Below are 19,793 nucleotides of genomic sequence, written 5' to 3'. Positions count from 1 at the left end.
TAGTCTAGTTCTTAGATGCTTCCTTCAACACTAATCATTCTGAGGATATCCGTAGTGATGGAATTATCGTAAGGAGATCAAAAAACGACGGAGAAGAGCGGGGAGGAAACATAAAAAGAAACTACCACTTCAGAAACAGGAGGAGATATCAACATGCCCTGTAATAAATCTTTCAAGCTATATCCTATCAGAAGCTCATATGACTCTCTTGAGCAAAGGCTTGGGATTTAGTCCAGTCAACAAATTTGATATTTATCAGACTCTTCTAGATGTGAATAAGTTTGCCAGAAATTTAACTTTGAAATGTCATTTTGACTACCAGTCCACCTCTTCAGAGACCTTGTCACTGTCTGGATCTACAAATATTCCTGAGTTAATTTTTCCCTATGGAAATTTTTCTTTTAAAGATCTTATAGGCTATTCCACTCTTAGAGACTTACAATCACATTCCTTACCAAAAAATAGGACTTTAAATGATCTCTTTAATATGCCCAATCCAGGGTTTTATCCAGTTTAGTCCAGACCTGCTATTCTAGATATATTCCAAGAACTAATAGAGAAAGATTTAGTGGAGCTTGATAAAATAACAGAAATGACATATGACAATTTAACAGCACAAGAGAGAGCAGCTATGAAAGAGTTAAAAGATAATGCTGACATTCTGGTGAGACAGGCAGATAAAGGGGGTGGAGTAGTCGTGCTTAATGCTGGTCTGTATTACTCAGAAAATCTGCGCATTTTGAATGATTCTGCTACCTATTCCAAGATTTCTAGTGATCCCACGTCTAAATTTCAGTGTGATTTGTCAAAATTATTAAACGATGGTTTAGTCACAGGGGCCATAACACAGAAAGTTTATGATTATGTTAATATCAAGAACCCTGTGATTCCCATTTATCATGCGTTTCCTAAAATCCACAAGAATTTGTTCCCCCCCCCTTTAGAACTATAATTTCGGGGATAGGGTCTTTTTCAGAGAAATTGGCAGAGTGGGTTGATCATTACCTACAACCTTTGGTCATTGATCTTCCAGGATATATCAGAGACACCAAAATGTTAATCTCTGCCTTGGATGATTATCATTGGTCACCAGAATATTCATGGATTACTTGTGATGTGGTGGGTTTATACCCGTCCATACCACACAATGTGATTATCTCTAGTCTCACATTCTTTTTGGACAAATATAGCACATATGTGATAGAAATTCAATCCTTCATTGTGGATGCAGTTTCCTTTCTTCTCTCACATAATTATTTTTCATTTGATGGAATTTTTTTCTTACAAAAACAAGAAGTATGGGGGGTAAATGTTCCCCAGCTTTAGCTAATATTACAGTAGCTGTTTGGGAAGAGAAATATATCTTATGTAACAATAATCCCTTTTCACAAAATATACAACTATATGGCCGCTTTATAGATGACCTGATTTTGATTTGGAAGGGAGACATCTCAGGGATTAGTGATTTCATTAGCTATATTAATATGAATGATTTTAATCTTTCATTTACATTTACAGTGTCGGATTTTTCTATCAGTTATCTGGATGTGACTTTGTCTGTGAATCCTGACAACCCAAAGGTCTGCGTTTTTCCTTTCAGAAAACCCACAGATACAAATTCAATTTTACAAGCTTATTCTTGTCACCCCAAGCACGTGGTTAAAAACATTCCAGTGGGAGAATTAATTAGGTTAAAAAGAAATTGTAGTTCACCTATAACATTTGCTAAAGAATCAAACAAAACCCTCTCTAGACTTAAGGACAGAGGATATGCTAATTGGATGCTAAGGAAAGCTGATAATATTGTCAGCAGGATCGATAGACACACCCTGCTGAATGAATCTCCTTTGAGCCTTGTACACACTGGAGTTACTGCTAACAAGAAAAAGAATCGCACACGGGCCCCCTGTAATAATTATGACCGTCCTATAGTTAGTTTTTCTACCATGTACAGTCCACAATTCAATAAGATAACGGACATTGTCAAAAAATAATTTACCTATTTTACACAATGATAATAAACTTGGTCAAATTCTGGACAATACCCAGATATGATACATAGCCAGGAAAGCTCCTGCTTTGAGCGATATCTTATCCCCCAGTCTTTTTATCAGTAATAGGAGAACTAAAAATAATACTTGGTTGTCATATAAAGGCTTTTCCAAATGTGGACATCATCCCTGTAAAGTCTGCAACTATGTGGTTAAAACCAGCAGATTCACTTCTAGTGTTACTGGCATATCATACCCTATTCAGTCTCACATAAATTGTAATTCAGAAGGAGTAATATATGTTATTGAATGCGTTTTTTGTAACCTACAATATGTAGGCTGCACAATAGGACCTCTTAAAAAGAGAATTAGGGAACACTTGTCAGAAGCTACTAGTAGTAATTATAATATTTCAGCAGTTTCTTATCATTGTAAAACTGTTCATGGAGGTAAAACTGATAGTCTCAAAATTATAGCAATAGAGAAAGTCTATAGATCTACTAGGGGAGGTGATTTCAGGAGAAAATTATTAAATCGTGAATCCTTTTGGATTTTTAAATTAAATACAAGAGTACCATTAGGTATGAACAAACGACTTGATTTAATATTGCAATTAGATTGATATTTTCTTCTGTATATTTACATTCTACTTAGTCCTATTCAATTCTGGTTATTCTGATAATTTTTGTGATTGTTATTATATTCTTATGATATCTTTTTATTAGTTTTTTTTTTTTTTTTCCTGTTTTTCCGACTAGTTTTTGTTTCAGCTCCACATTAGGCTGAGTGTTTGCAAGAGTTAACTGGTAGGGATACTCCCTATTTTCATTAATTCTTTTGTCCAACACCTGTGATTTACTAGTTTTTGTACTATTTGTAGTCGTCAGTATTGGTCTAGTGTGAACCATGAGTAAGACCCTCTAGGTCGAAACGCGTTGGTTGGAGACCACCAGAGACCCCATCAGCCTGTATGTCCTTATCCACACTTTTTTCTGTTCGATTTTAAGAATTTACAATAAATGATGTATTTTTAACTGAAGTCCAGCGCTGGAGATTCCATCCTTTATTTTGCTTCAGTCAACACCCCTGATCAAGGTGACTCCGTGCGCAGGAGGATTATGGATCGCAACCGAGACTGGTGAGCTGACCTCCCTTCATTTTCCCTATCCTTCTATAATTAAACTATAACACTGAACCATACACTTCACAGAGTTATTCTGAAGTCCCCCATAAGGCTCTGTGCAGACAAACATGCAATTAGCTGAAGTCAGATCAAAAGATGTAGCCTTACCAAGGCATAGAAGCCCATCTCTGTAAGCATACCTCAGCACTTGTGTGTGTGTGCCCCTAGGACTGCTACCAGTATGCTGCTGTCTACCAGGATCTATGACTGGTATTCCATTCTGGTACTTGCCTGGCTTCCTGCTACTTAGCTGCTGCCATCTAACGAGAGCAGTCACATTCGGACTGGAATGGCCGCCGACCCTCGGAGAGCAGGAGGAAGAGTGAACTCCTGCAGGCTGCTTCACTGACCCCTGCCGGGTGCTGCAGCCGCCAATTGCAAGCTGAGGGTCCAGCTATACTGAGCTTCCCCTTCAGGGAGCAGGGTGAGGTTAGACCTTCGGCCTGTGCACTTTTTTTTTTTTTTTCCCCCACACATCAACCAGATCAGGGATCTTCAGCTGGTCTCCGAATCTGGTAATTGCTCGGCCTTCATATGCTCAGCAGCCACCTAAAGAGAGCAGCCCAGCGTCTCCTTGATGATTAACACATGGTACCGGCTGTGGAAACTCAGCCTAAGACGTGGTTTGTTTCACCGTCTACCACCTCTTTCCGTGGAACCACTCTGTCTAGAGCGTCCACTCTTTCTGCTGCTCTACGGTAGCACCTCCACCACTTCATGTGGGTGTACCTTGCACCGCCATATGAGGCGTTCTGAGACGTGGTTCGCTTTCCTGTCTACCACTTTTATCCGTGGCCATACGAGGCCTTCAACTGCAGACCATCTGCGCAAACGCGCACCAGTTCCACTCCAGCCATATCGTGCTGTATCCGTGAGCGAGGACGGCCACACCCGGACCCCTGCCTCACGCAGTCATTATCAGCCGAGGGGGGGAGTCAATCTGCCGCAGCGCTCATCGTCCCTCTGGGTCTCAGGCCCACCATGCCAAGCCCCCGGCTGCTGGCCTTCTGCACCGTGCTGCGCCTCATACGCGTCAGGACGGCTTCTCCCGGTCTACGCTGTCAGTCCGGACCATACCACTGACCATCCGCAAGGAGTCAGGTATGGAATCAGCGTTCAGCATCTTACAGCGTCCTTTTTGAGCTCGGTGCTCCATTCCCGGCCTTGCATCATACCTGGGGGTGCTGGTAGCCTTGACGCTGAGTCGCGCTCTCACGCTGAGCCAGGACGCTCTGGTCCGTAATGCGTTCTCCAAGGGGAGTCGCCATAGGTGCCGGCTCCTGCCGCTCAAACCAACTGAGGGATTGAGGGGGACATCCCCTTTTATCTCTCTGTAGGTTTCCTGTTCCTAGGGGCGGATCCCCTCTCTCAGTGGGTGCTGTCGTGGCGAAGAGAAAAACAAGTTATCACCTGTAATGCAGGATAAGTGATAACTTGCTGTTCGTTGGGAGGCTGATATCTGGAAGTCTGATCGCTGTGACCCGCACTGATCGCCAGAATGAAGAAATATTATGCCTGTTACAATGCAGCGTCAGAGCACATGCTCGACTGCTGCTCTATTCGTACCCTTTGGGGCTGCTGATCACTCACCTTTTTCCAGCAGTCCAATAGAGAATGAATGGAGCAGCACACGGGCGTTAGACCTGGTGCAACATTTTGCAAAAGGAAATAAAATTCTTATGCAGATTGTTGCAGGTACCAGCGATTGGACAACCACTTATCCTGTGGATAGGCGATAATTTGTTTTAACTTCTTTAATAATTTCTGACAATCATTTTTCATTGTAGGAAACTAGTATTAGGGTTTGCCAACACTGGCGTATAAAACGGAGCAGTGCAACGCGAGAAAACATTGCATTGCACTCTGACCAATGTTATTAAACGACTCAGTGCTCATCTGGGATAGAAGCCTCTCCATTACTAACCCCTGGGTTTGATGCCAGCTGACATCAACCCCATAAACCATTACCCCAGTTGGCACAGCACCTGGGCAATCGGGAACAGCCGGGTCAAGTACCAGAATTGGTGCATCTCATGTGATGCGCCACTTCTGGGGCAGCTGCGGGCTGATATTTTTAGGCTGGGAAAGGTCCAATAACCAGGGACCTTCCCAGCCTGATAATATCAGTTGACAGCTGTCTGCTTTACCTTGACTGGTTACAAAAAAAAAAAAAAAATAGTGGGGAACCCTGACGCATTGTTTTCTAATTATTTATTTATTTAATAGGTTAAATAAGGCTAAACACCTTTTAGTGCTATATGAAAGGACTAAATGGTGGCATATATTATAGGTCTACAGGATATCTATATAGTCTTTCTATATCTGTATATAAGATTGCTTTATTAATTTGTAAACTAGCATTAATTACATAGAGCATTACTGTATGTAAACGATGATGTTAAAAATGCATTGCATAAGGATGTCATACGGATGCTAGGTGACAAAAATCGAATTGCATTCGCATGACACTTGTCCTACTTTTCTGGATCAGCAGCAGACCGATTTTTTTTTTTCATACGCTAGTGTGACTCCATCTTTAGGGAGAGATCAGTGCTTCTGTTGATGTAATCAGTGTACATAAGATTACCTAGAGTCAGGATTTCAGGTTCGAGTAGTGAATAACTCCCTTATATCCCATAAATATCCCATAAATGTCAAAGCAGGGAATGGACATGTTGACACAATTCTTAACTCCCCTTGATGTCATTTCCAGATTGCCAAAATTGGTAACAGTTTAGCAAGCTGCCCTGGAGAAAGCCAGTTGTGAACTTACCGAAAAGCATTTTGTGGCGAGAGTGGATTTACCAAGAGACATTCCCACGATTTTGCCGACTTGCTCTTGTAGAGTAAGACTCGTCCTTCTTCCCGAATTCGATGGCATCCGACATAGTCCAAAAGTGCCACCTCCCGCACTCGGTAAGGATTTGTGAACAGGTTGCCCACTGCGCTCACCGTGTTGAATATTTTTCCAAAGAGCTCCATGGAAATCACTGGGAGAAACCACATTACCGGACAATAAGGGCTAATGAAAAAGAACCAGAAGCCGTCTCCAGGACTGGGTGTACTATTAGATTGTCACTGAATATTAACCCATAATTCTAACAGAAATAAAGATCAAAGCCACGTGTGTGATCTGCTGTTTGGGTGCAAAATAAAGGTCTTATCATGTGAAGGGGTCATCCCAGCTCGTACATTTATGGCATTTCCAATAATAGGACCCAAATCTAGCTCCAGAATTGGGTGTAGAGTCAGCGGAGAGGTGGTCAGGACTCCCACATAGATGAATGGCACCCTTGTCTACTACACATTTATCCAGTGGAGATGCCATAAATGTACAAACTTGGACAATCCCTTTAAAGTCATGTCAGCTTTACTTCCCTGCACCAGTGTTGCCTCACCACTGCTGCTCCTGCTCACTGGCTACAGCGGTGACGTTATATCTACAGTACATATCGCCGCTGCAGCCAATCACTGGGCTTAGCAGGGATGCTGATGTAGATGGGAAAACCCCTTTAAACAGCCTGCTCTCTGCTGCTTCTCCTTGTCATTTCTTACTGGCTGCAGGAGTGACATCATGACCACAGGGTGCATGTGACCACTGCAGCCAATCACTGAGCTCAGTCTACATAAGCGTCAATGCTGTGCCATGTGATTGGCAGCAGCATTGTTGTGAGCGGCAGTCATGATGTCACCACTGCAGCAAGTAAACAATGACCAGCAGAGGCGGGGTTAAAGGGGTTGTCTGGGCACATTTATGACACCCCATTCATTCTGTGTACAGCAGCATGTGACTGGCTGCAGCGGTGATGCATGACGTAGTCATGACGTGACCGCAGCAGGGAGGCGCTGCTGGAGGGGGGAGGGGAAAGTACAGCTCAATTACTTATTTTTTTTACATACAAGTCAGGCTATGTGCACACGCTGCGGATTCTGCTGCGTTTCTGGCACTGCGGAACCGCAGCAGTTCCGCAGACATGGTACAGTACCATGTTATCCAATGTGATATCCAAACCGCAGTGCTCACGCTGCGTTTCTTTCCGCGTGGTTTATAATCCGCAGCATGTCAATTCCTTCTGCGGATTCCGCAGCGGTTTGGCACCTGTTCAATTGTCCAGGTGGCAAAACCACAGGTCACTTTACCTGCGGATCCGCACGGAAAAAAATGCAGATTAATCTGCAGCGTGTGCACATAGCCCTAATGTGGTAAAAAAAACGTGACAATAGAAAATCCCTTTAGAAGAATGCAGGGTGGGACACTGGGGTGGCGGCAAATTTACAGGGGGCCCAATATTTTTATTTCATTGACACGCTCACTGCTTTGAAGCAAAATTTTAAGGAAAATCCCGTCCATGCCCCATAATAACCACAGAATAGCCAGACGAGCACACCGCCCCCCTCACGGACACACACACACTGACATAACGGCCCCGAGTAGTCAGTCACTCACGTGATGCTGTAAGTCACAACAAGTCTCCCCGCCGGCTGTCACACGCTTCCGTACTAGCGGGTGGGAATTACTAACCAATCAACGCTCTCCTGCGTTAGCCTGCGTCCTCAGCTAACCAATGAGCGCTCTAAGAGGGCGGGACTTCCCCAGGCACGGACCAATAGGCATTAGGCATTCGAGTAGCCGTGTTCGGAGCTACAATACAACTGAAGCGGTTACGGGTAATGTCTCATGTAACTAAACAGGCCGGGAAGCCGCTAGCAACGGCCGCCATCTTGTGAGAGACTGAAACTGCGAGCGCCATTTTTACTGTGGTAAGCAGTTGCCAGTGAAAGGAATAAAGCGAGCCATGACGCAGCGCTGTTTACCACACACTGTACGGCCACACACAGCGCACACCGCCATTACACTTGTGTATTACAACGGTTGGTAAACTAATCTTGTTGGAAGTTAAGCTTCCATTTCGTGTTGCTGTTAGGGCGAGCTGGATTAGCAGGAGACCATTAACCCCTTCCGGATTGGGCCTTTTTTTCCCGCTTTTTTCCTCTGCTCACAAGACCTTTCTATGTTTCTGTGCACACAGCCGTATGAAGCCTTGAGGGTTTTTTTTTATTACCATTATTGTAGTATTGAATGACACCGTTTATTTGATCAATGAACATGTAAGTGGGAATAAAGTACAAAAAACGAAATATTTTGAAAAAAATGTGATTCCACCATCCGCCATGTTTTTTGAGGCATTTTTTATGGCACTCATTCTGTCGTAAAAAAAATGTCCTGGAAACACGATTGTCCAGGCCTGGAGGATTATGGTGACGCCAAATTATTATTTTAGCAGTTAAATAAAATTCAGAACTTTGAGGAAAATAAAATTGCTTTGTGCCGCCATTTTGTGAGCTCTTTGTAGTGTTTCTGTGGCGGGGGCTTGTGTTTTGCCTTTCAAGTTGTATGGTCTATACATTTTGTATAGGGCGTTCTAATCACTTTTTGTTGCCTTTTTCTATAGGTGCCGTGACCAAATTACAGCAGTTTATTTATTCATTTTGTTCCTTTCCATCGGTTGCCCTTTTGATTGATTAATTTTATATTTTGATAAACGACTTTTACAGACGCCGCTGTACCAAATATGCTTTATCTTTTTATTTCGTGCCTCATTCACACATACGTCTTCTATCCATTTTTTTCACAGAATCAACACGCATGAGTTATAATTTATGCTGCTGTTCACGTCTGGGGTTTTTTCCGGCAGCACAGATGACAAGGGCCAATACAAGTCTATGGGACTGTGAAAAACCCATACAGCACACGGATGGTGACAGTGTACAGTCCGTGTCCTGTACGTGTCTAATATTGTAAAGTATAGGAGAAGCTTTGTCATTTATTTATTATTTTTATCCATCCGTGAAAAGCACTGATGTCACCGGTACCATTTTTTAATGGACATGTGAATGATCCCTTAGAATTTGTGTTTGGGGTGATTAAAACTTTTATATTTGTTCTTTTTTTTACTTCACTCTTGGTTGCTTGTAGTAGAATATTACAGTATTGCGGTATACAAGGGGAGTCTTCTGGAGGGCTGGCTCTCTTGTAGTGCGGGTCTCCATCAGTAAGTGAATGTTTGCAAATTCCTTCCAAGTTATTATGACAGCCGATAGTGCCTGTGAAGGTTGTGTTTAGATCCAGTGATTTTTTTTTTTTTCTCAATGAGTTGTTCAATCTTTTGCTTATTTTGTGAGGTCTGAATCACACAGGCATTATGCAACTAAGACATTTTTGTTTCCTTTTGGGTAGAAAAACATAGCAGTCGGCTGTTTTGAAAAATACATTTTGCTGCAACGCATTTCATGCCCAATTTCTGCTTAAAAATTCGCTGACAGGAATGCTATGAAATCTGTTATGATTGAGTCACCGAGGAGGAAAAAACAAAACACAAGCTCAGCCCAGAAAATCAGAGAGGTTGGAAACTAGCGGATTGCAGACCCCTAATCCTATCACACAACTAGCAGTAGGCGTGGAGCGTACCTACGGTGATCCTAGACACCTCGTCACAGCCGGAGATCTAAATAAGCCTAAAGAGAGAAAAGGGAAAAACTGACTGCCCCAGAGCAGACCCCAAAGCAATAGACAGCCCCCAACATACAATGACGGTGAAACGAGATGAAAACACTAACACAGATAGAAAGATAGGTTGAGCAAACGATGGGGCCCAAGCTAACTAAAAAGGACAGGACAGAAAAGCTGCTGTCTGCAATCCGAGAAAATCCTGCTAAAAATATTACCAACACAACTGATAAGCAAAAAGGACCCTGAAGTCACTAGACTTCAAACCCTATATCAGCACTCAGAATATTCTGAAAGTAGAGCAAAAGAGAACACTGATCAAGGAATAAGAATCCAGCACATCCCCGGCCGGGGATGGCTGAACTCAAAAAACAAGGTAAACAAAACCAAAACTAATAAGTTCAATAGCAGAGCAAAAACTTATCTTTGGGAAGCAGGAATCAGACTGGTCTCCAAGAATCCAGCAGAGAAATCACCAGCCACTCAGAAGGGCGTTGGCTTCCTTATATCCAATCTGAAATTCCTGTTACCCAGTCACAATCCACCTGATCAGGTGTTTGATTTCTTTCATCCAAATCAGCCTCACTACCTTCCTTCACCAGAAGAGGGAGATCCTCGGACACAAAAGGTGAATGTACAGATGAGCTCACAACAGTACCTCCCCCTTGAGGAGGGGTCACCGAACCCTCATCCAAGCCACCAGGCCGATCAGGATGAGCCCGATGAAAAGCACGCACCAATATTTCGGCATGAATATCAGAGGCAGAGACCCAGGAATTATCCTCCTGACCATAACCCTTCCACTTAACCAAATACTGGAGTCTCCGTCTAGCCAGACGGGAATCCAGTATCTTCTCTACCTCATATTCCATGTTACCTTCAACCAACACAGGGTCAGGAGGTGCCGCCATAGGAACCACTGGTTCAACAAACCTCTTCAACAAGGACTTATGAAACACATTATGAATCTTAAATGTGACAGGAAGAGCCAACCGAAAAGAGACCGGATTAACAATCTCCAAAATCTTGTAAGGTCCAATAAATCTAGGTTTAAACTTTGGAGAAGCCACTTTCATAGAGATATTCTTTGATGACAACCAGACCATATCACCTACCTTAAACCGGGGACCAATGGTCCTATGCCGATTAGAAAACCGCTGGGCCTTTTCCTGGGAAAGAGACAACTTATCCACCACTTGGTCCCAAATCTGCTGCATTCTTTCCACCACAGTGTCAACCCCTGGACAGGCAGAAGACTCCACCTGCCCTGAAGAAAATCGAGGATGAAACCCAAAGTTACAGAAAAAGGGTGACATCAAAGTGGCAGAACTAGCTCTATTATTTAAAGCAAATTCGGCCAAGGGTAAAAATGAGACCCAATCATCCTGATCAGCAGATATAAAACATCCCAAATAAGCCTCCAAAGTCTGGTTTGTTCTCTCCGTCTGCCCATTGGTCTGAGGGTGAAATGCAGAGGAGAAGGACAACTGAATTCCCAACTTGGAACAAAAGGTCCTCCAGAATCTAGAGACAAACTGAACTCCTCTGTCCGATACAATGTTCTCAGGAATCCAGTGCAAGCGAACCACCTGTTGCAAAAACAAGGGTACCAACTCTGAGGAAGATGGCAACTTAGGGAGTGGTACAAGATGGACCATCTTAGAGAATCTATCACAAATCACCCAGATAACAGTCATCCTCTGAGAGACAGGCAGATCAGAAATAAAATCCATTGAAATATGGGTCCATGGCCTCCTGGACACCGACAAAGGCATCAACAACCCACTAGAACGAGAACAAGGCTTAGATCGGGAGCAAGTCCCACAAGACTGCACAAAATTTCTGACATCACGAGACAAGGCAGGCCACCAAAAAGACCCCGACTCACCAAATCTCTAGTACCAAAAATACCTGGATGACCAGCCAACGCGGAGCAATGAACCTCAGACATCACTTTCCTCCTCCACTGGTCAGGAACATACAACCTACCACTGGGACAACGCTCAGGCTTATCCTCCTGAAACTTCTCCAGAGCATGTCTCAAATCAGGTGAGATGGCAGAAAGAACCACCCCCTCACCTAAGATGGTAGCAGGCTTGGTCACAATAGGAGAATCAGCCAAAAAACTCCTAGAGAGGGCATCAGCCTTAACGTTCTTAGTATATTAAGGAGTTGGTGATCGAGTTATTGCGTTTTACATTGACGCATAACTTTTTTGTTTTTATGGGGTCCTTCTTCCTACAGCTCCAGGGAACAGCTATGGGGGCCTCCTTTGCCCCTGCCTATGCTAACCTGTTCCTGGGGCTGTGGGAGAGGGACCTCTCCCTGCCAGATCAGCAGATGCCGATGTGCCGCGTCCTTTCTTGGACGCGGTACATCGATGACATACTGCTGATCTGGCAGGGATCTAGAGATGATCTTGAGTCCTTTATGCTATCCTTAAATAATAATGATTTAAATATCTACACTTATAAATATGATCCGGTATCAATAGATTTCCTAGATATAGTCTTGAAGAAAGATCATAGGGGTGAGATACAAACGGATATCTTCCGTAAGCCAACTGCTACCAATATGCTGCTCCATGCTTCATCTTCCCATCCGGGACATATGGTCCAGTCGGTTCCCACCGGACAATTCCTGCGATTACGCAGGTTGTGCTCGACCAATGAAGACTTTTTTAGACAGGCAGAAGATTTAAAGGAAAGACTGCTTGAACGTGGTTTTAGTAACCGAATGATCAAAAAAGCATTTAATAGGGCCAGATACTCGTCAAGAGACACACTTCTATATGGTACAAAATCTAGTAAATGTCAGGAACACCGCACTGCACTTGCTCACTGTGCCAGTGCGGGTGTCCTGAGTACAAAGACAGTACTCACAGATACCTGTGGAGCAGGGCAGCAGCGGTGACGATGCGTGCTTCAGAGTATCAGGACCTGAAGCACATGACTGCTGGGGGCGTGGCCTAAGCTCCACAGATCTAGGAGCTGCAGGGAAACTCCTAGAAAGGTAACTATGGGGCAATGTTACCAAGGGGCATAGACAGAGACAGAAACCAGACGAAGCCAGGGTCAAAGCACCAGATAGCAATATAGTACCACGGGGTTTAGACAGAAAGGATAGTCAGGACGTAGCAATAGGTCAGAAAACCAGAACGGGCAATAGACGGTACAATAGGGACAAACTGTAACGGAGTAACGATAGCCAAGCCAGGAGGTCAGAACCGGAGAAGACAGTACTACCAAAGCGAGAGACGGAGTACAGAGTGAGGGAACAGGCCGGGTCATACACGGGAATCAAACAAGCAACGCAGAATACACGCACACCAGGGGTCAGACACACCAGAACAACAGTATAGCTGACAGAGAACCCTGGTAAAGAGTGAGTATAAATACCCCTCCCAGATCCAGAAAGAGGCCACGAACACTTAACCCTGTGAGTGCAGGGCAAGAACCCTGTTCAAACCATGACAGTAAAGAATCAGGTAAAGTGAGGTTTGTTACCAATTATCATTCACACTTCCCACGTATGCGTAAGATTCTGGACAAATCTTGGCACATACTGAAGGCGGATCCGGTCTTGTCGAGTCTCCTGCCTGATAGGGCTGCTGTCGCGGCGAGAAGATCAAGAAATTTGCGTGACAAGTTGGTGCAAAGCCACTATGTGGGTGAGCCAATGGTCACTTTCTTAGATCAAATGGCTGGTCGTTGTGGTAGTACTCCATGCGGTCGCTGCGTCGCTTGCCCAAACATTGATCGCACAGAAGTTTTTGTTACCCAAAATGGATCTCGGGAGTTTAAAATAAAAAAATATATTACATGTACCAGCAAAAATGTAATATATTATGCTGTCTGCCCATGCATATGATCTACGTGGGTATGACTACTAGACAGCTAAAGGTTAGAGTGCGGGAGCATGTTTTGGGCATAGAGGCAGCAGCAACCGCGGAGGACATAACATCATTAAAGACCATTCCACGCCATTTTCGGAGATATCATGGCTGCGATGGCAGCCTTCTAAGGGTTAGGGGTATCGACATGGTTGAGACAGGGATCCGTGGGGGTGGGATTTCCAAGAAGTTGGCCCAACTTGAGTCCAGATGGATATGGACAATTGGATCAGTCTATCCATCTGGACTCAATGAAAACATCAGCTATGCCCCATTCCTATGAACACTGCTCTGTGGGTAGACATCGCCTATGATTTGTGATATCACTATTTTAATTTTTCTTCTTTTTTTCTTTTAATGTTTTATTCTATTATCTTAGTGTTGGGATCTATAAGGACGGATACAGTGAACCGTATATATATGGACATCACATACAATCTAGCCCCTTGTGGGTGAATAATTGTTGCCAAGAAATGAAGAAATCTAAGGATCAGGATGTTTATATTATGTATATCCTGAGTTGAATAATAATATGCAATGATGATTGTCTATGATGTAATAGCTGTTTTATCTTATATAAAAAATATATATGGTATTATCCTTATAGATTTTTGTTGGTCCTTTGTATAATTGATAGTATGTATATATTATAATGAATATGCTTTTTGTATGTTTTTTGTATAGTTGTGGGTTGGTGCCAGTGGCCCTGTACGCGCCTGTCCCCCTGTCACCGCTGCCCCTGTCCGCATGTGGCGTCTTTACATGGTGGGGTTGGCCCGCCCCGGCCACTCCCACTGTGTGACGCCGGTGCTGACTGGCGTTGTGGTTGCCTCGGTGACGGAGCGCGTCATTTCCGGGCCGCTGACATCACTTCCGGTAACGCCGATCTCGCGGCGTCCGGGTACACTATTTAAGGACGCTGGTGTACATACCGGTCAGGCCCCTTGAAAAAGGCAGGTCGGGGCGGACGCGCTACCCAGGCACCTGCACACCTCCTGACCACCACCGCCGGTAATAACTTGCTTAATATGGACCGTAATTTTTATATATATGGCGGCCATTGCTGTTAATGGCCATTATGGTGTGAAGTGATTTTTTGCATACAATGGCTATTGCCGGGGATAATCACTATGGCATATTCAGTGGCCACTTGTTGGCGGTATTGTAGATAACATTATGAGTGATTAGCCATGATAGTGGTTACACTTAGGTACCACACCATATATAGTTTATTATTATAAATGATTACGCCCTTTGTATATACAGCGGTCATTTTTTCGGTGGTGGAGGCATGATATAGTAGTCATCCAATATGAATTTTCTAAATTGGCTGAAGGATATGAGGACATAATATTGTAGTGTCCACTTTGAGATTGATGTACCATTTTTCAGCTAAATTGTTAATTGTGGACAGTTATATAATTAGAGGTGTATAGGTTATACCTTCAGGTGCTGGTTATGTGCGTCTTTTTAGATGTGTAATCACATTATACATATGTGTATGTTTACTTCCCCTTAATCCCCTAATTGATGATATGTAATACTCTATCTGTGGTTCTAAATAATAAAGCTTCTTTATATCAGTGATAAAAGCCTTTTAATCATCGTTCCTTTTCGTCCGATATGCTATATTTGATGATAGGCATAACTAATCCGAGTGGACACATGGGGATTTAAACTAATTATATGTAATGACTATTACCATGTGTCCTAGTCATATTTGGTTTATTTATCTAATTGTTACTGTGTTTTGCACAGGTTTCTTGTATGACATGGATTTCCAGGCCAAGGAGAAAGCCTGGCTTTCACATATCGACCAGGTGTTTGGGGGAGAAGGGTCCAACATACAGCAGAGCAGTGATGGGAAATGGGATGATCGTACGGTGGTACTACAAAACATGGTAGTCAAAAGAACTAAATTGTGGTGGAATCGCACATTTTTGGAGAAATATTTAAATAAGAAAATTATCCCTAGGGGCCTGCGAGTCAGGGTTATCCCTACGTTTCCGGTGGAGGACAGTGGATTTGTGTCTCGGTGGGAAGATGTATGCAATGAATGTTCTAGATCCCTTATGCAACTTCTAAGCGAGCATAATACTAAAATTATTACTCAATTGGATGGGTCTATTCAAAATCTTGAAGAAGAACTCAAATCTATTGGTACGGTTGAAAAATTGAAAACCTTTCATAGTAATATCGATAAGACTTTGGAAACTGTTGTAAAGAAGATACAGGCTACACAGTTGAATAAAATTAACCGTGATCGTCGAGATTACGAAAATAATACAGTATATTTATGGAGGAAGTTTTCATCACATGGCCAGCAATTAGGTCGTACTCCATCTCAAACGTCAGTCTCATCTTTAAGCGACATGTCAGAAAGATCAGGGTCATCTATGAGTACTGGATCAGGATTGATGAGACGGAATCAAAGAGAACGCACGTTTCATCCATATAGACGTCATGATCGCTCTCCTGTATCTACTAGATATGGTAACAAAGTAATTAACCTCAGTGATCATAAATTTACTGTGACTGATTTGAAGTTATTGGAGAAGGGGTTTTCATTTTCCCCATCTGCATCTTTTGATGCATTTTTGGCAATTAAGGACTTACATCTGTTTGCCCGTTCATTGATCTATAAAAAACATTTTTTTGATGGCAACCTCTCCAATTTATTTCCAACAGAGGAAGAACAAATAGCGTTGCAGACAATGGAGGATTTAGCCACCGAACACAGTGTCCCAGAGGGAGGTAAGGTTCCACCCTCGATACGGCCCAAATCTAAGAGGTTTCCCCTTATATCATAATGCCCCAGTGTGGACTTATTTGTACAAATTGTAAGTAAAGAATTTTTGGAAATTTCAAAATATATTCATGGTGATAACCTTACAAAAGAAGAACGGGAGCGTCTGCGTGTCCTTCAGGACCTAAGGGATGTGGTTTTTAAGCCGGCGGACAAGGGGAGTAATGTAGTAGTTTGGCCAAAGGTGTTATATGAAAAAGAAGCCTTTCGCCAGTTAGATAATAAAATCTGCTACAAAAAACTCACATTTAACCCCTTGTCCGCCTATTCTCTACAACTACATACTATTATTAATAAAGCAAGGGAAGCAGGAAGCATCACGAAGGAGCTGGCTGATGCCCTGATGGTTGTGGAACCCACTATCCCGACCTTTTATTTACTCCCTAAGGTCCACAAGGACGCGCAGACGCCCCCTGGCCGGCCCATTATATCGGGTAGAGGTAATTACCTGGAGCATGTAAACAGGTGGATAGACTCCAAACTACAACCGCTAGTGGAGGGGTTTCCATCATTTCTTAAAGATACGGGTGAGCTGTTGAGACGTGTGGATGGCTTGCATTTGGAAGATGACATGATGCTGGTGACAGGAGATGTTGAATCCCTGTACACCAGCATCAGGCATGAGGATGGCATTAGGGCTACAACATTTTTTCTTGGGATGTCCAATTTACCCATGGAGATTAAGGAGTTGGTGATCGAGTTATTGCGTTTTACATTGACGCATAACTTTTTTGTTTTTAAGGGGTCCTTCTTCCTACAGCTCCAGGGAACAGCTATGGGGGCCTCCTTTGCCCCTGCCTATGCTAACCTGTTCCTGGGGCTGTGGGAGAGGCCTGCCGGATCAGCAGATGCCGATGTGCCGCGTCCTTTCTTGGACGCGGTACATCGATGACATACTGCTGATCTGGCAGGGATCTAGAGATGATCTTGAGTCCTTTATGCTATCCTTAAATAATAATGATTTAAATATCTACATCACTTATAAATATGATCCGGTATCAATAGATTTCCTAGATATAGTCTTGAAGAAAGATCATAGGGGTGAGATACAAACGGATATCTTCCGTAAGCCAACTGCTACCAATATGCTGCTCCATGCTTCATCTTCCTATCTGGGACATATGGTCCAGTCGGTTCCCACCGGACAATTCCTGCGATTACGCAGGTTGTGCTCGACCAATGAAGACTTTTTTAGACAGGCAGAAGATTTAAAGGAAAGACTGCTTGAACGTGGTTTTAGTAACCGAATGATCAAAAAAGCATTTAATAGGGCCAGATACTCGTCAAGAGACACACTTCTATATGGTACAAAATCTAGTAAAGAATCAGGTAAAGTGAGGTTTGTTACCAATTATCATTCACACTTCCCACGTATGCGTAAGATTCTGGACAAATCTTGGCACATACTGAAGGCGGATCCGGTCTTGTCGAGTCTCCTGCCTGATAGGGCTGCTGTCGCGGCGAGAAGATCAAGAAATTTGCGTGACAAGTTGGTGCAAAGCCACTATGTGGGTGAGCCAATGGTCGCTTTCTTAGATCAAATGGCTGGTCGTTGTGGTAGTACTCCGTGCGGTCGTTGCGTCGCTTGCCCAAACATTGATCGCACAGAAGTTTTTGTTACCCAAAATGGATCTCGGGAGTTTAAAATAAAAAAATATATTACATGTACCAGCAAAAATGTAATATATTATGCTGTCTGCCCATGCAATATGATCTACGTGGGTATGACTACTAGACAGCTAAAGGTTAGAGTGCGGGAGCATGTTTTGGGCATAGAGGCAGCAGCAACCGCGGAGGACATAACATCATTAAAGACCATTCCACGCCATTTTCGGAGATATCATGGCTGCGATGGCAGTCTTCTAAGGGTTAGGGGTATCGACATGGTTGAGACAGGGATCCGTGGGGGTGGGATTTCCAAGAAGTTGGCCCAACTTGAGTCCAGATGGATATGGACAATTGGATCAGTCCATCCATCTGGACTCAATGAAAACATCAGCTATGCCCCATTCCTATGAACACTGCTCTGTGGGTAGACATCGCCTATGATTTGTGATATCACTATTTTAATTTTTCTTCTTTTTTTCTTTTAATGTTTTATTCTATTATCTTAGTGTTGGGATCTATAAGGACGGATACAGTGAACCGTATATATATGGACATCACATACAATCTAGCCCCTTGTGGGTGAATAATTGTTGCCAAGAAATGAAGAAATCTAAGGATCAGGATGTTTATATTATGTATATCCTGAGTTGAATAATAATATGCAATGATGATTGTCTATGATGTAATAGCTGTTATATCTTATATAAAAAATATATACAGTATGGTGTTATCCTTATAGATTTTTGTTGGTCCTTTGTATAATTGATAGTATGTATATATTATAATGAATATGCTTTTTGTATGTTTTTTGTATAGTTGTGGGTTGGTGCCAGCGGCCCTGTACGCGCCTGTCCCCCTGTCACCGCTGCCCCTGTCCGCATGTGGCGTCTTTACATGGTGGGGTTGGCCCGCCCCGGCCACTCCCACTGTGTGACGCCGGTGCTGACTGGCGTTGTGGTTGCCTCGGTGACGGAGCGCGTCATTTCCGGGCCGCTGACATCACTTCCGGTAACGCTGATCTTGCGGCGTCCGGGTACACTATTTAAGGACGCTGGTGTACATACCGGTCAGGCCCCTTGAAAAAGGCAGGTCCGAAACGCGCGTCGGGGCGGACGCGCTACCCAGGCACCTGCACACCTCCTGACCACCACCGCCGGTAATAACTTGCTTAATATGGACCGTAGTTTTTATATATATGGCGGCCTTTGTATATACAGCGGTCATTTTTTCGGTGGTGGAGGCATGATATAGTAGTCATCCAATATGAATTTTCTAGATTGGCTGAAGGATATGAGGACATAATATTGTAGTGTCCACTTTGAGATTGATGTACCATTTTTCAGCTAAATTGTTAATTGTGGACAGTTATATAATTAGAGGTGTATAGGTTATACCTTCAGGTGCTGGTTATGTGCGTCTTTTTAGATGTGTAATCACATTATACATATGTGTACGTTTACTTCCCCTTAATCCCCTAATTGGTGATATGTAATACTCTATCTGTGGTTCTAAATAATAAAGCTTCTTTTATATCAGTGATAAAAGCCTTTTAATCATCGTTCCTTTTCGTCCGATATGCTATATTTGATGATAGGCATAACTAATCCGAGTGGACACATGGGGATTTAAACTAATTATATGTAATGACTATTACCATGTGTCCTAGTCATATTTGGTTTATTTATTTAACGTTCTTAGTGCCCGGAAGAAAGGAGACCACAAAATCAAAACGTGTGAAAAACAAGGCCCACCTGGCCTGTCTCAGATTCAAGCGTTTAGCCGACTCAAGGTAGATCAAATTCTTG

At 43.2% G+C, this 19,793-nt stretch overlaps 1 protein-coding gene and 1 long non-coding RNA gene across 7 annotated transcripts in view; one reads left to right on the top strand and one right to left on the bottom strand.

Moving 5' to 3' along the window:
- Positions 1–7,813, bottom strand: part of PLA2G6 (phospholipase A2 group VI) — an 88,473-nt gene extending 80,660 nt beyond the window's left edge. For 3 of the 6 annotated variants that reach the window (XM_073549515.1, XM_073549518.1, XM_073549520.1), the window contains exons 1-2: positions 7,622–7,749; positions 5,948–6,164 (exon numbers count right to left, since the gene is read on the bottom strand). In XM_073549515.1, the coding sequence (XP_073405616.1) occupies positions 5,948–6,156 (209 nt within the window). In that variant the 5' untranslated portion in view covers positions 6,157–6,164; positions 7,622–7,749. Of the gene's footprint in view, positions 1–5,947; positions 6,165–7,621 lie in introns of all 6 variants that reach the window. The other 3 variants (XM_073549517.1, XM_073549519.1, XM_073549516.1) reach the window with 2 other exon arrangements.
- Positions 7,814–7,829: 16 nt separating this feature from the next.
- Positions 7,830–19,526, top strand: LOC141052310 (uncharacterized). The gene is made up of 3 exons (XR_012220775.1): positions 7,830–7,935; positions 16,263–16,328; positions 18,495–19,526. It is a non-coding gene; the product is annotated as an uncharacterized lncRNA (long non-coding RNA).
- The last annotated feature ends 267 nt before the right edge of the window (positions 19,527–19,793 follow it).

This window comes from Dendrobates tinctorius, unplaced genomic scaffold, assembly GCF_039654945.1.
Source record: "Dendrobates tinctorius isolate UK_male_01 unplaced genomic scaffold, ASM3965494v1 ptg000159l, whole genome shotgun sequence".
Lineage (NCBI taxonomy): Eukaryota > Metazoa > Chordata > Amphibia > Anura > Dendrobatidae > Dendrobates > Dendrobates tinctorius.
The sequence above is the reverse complement of the archived record's forward strand: the minus strand, read 5'-3'. Positions and strand labels throughout refer to the sequence as shown.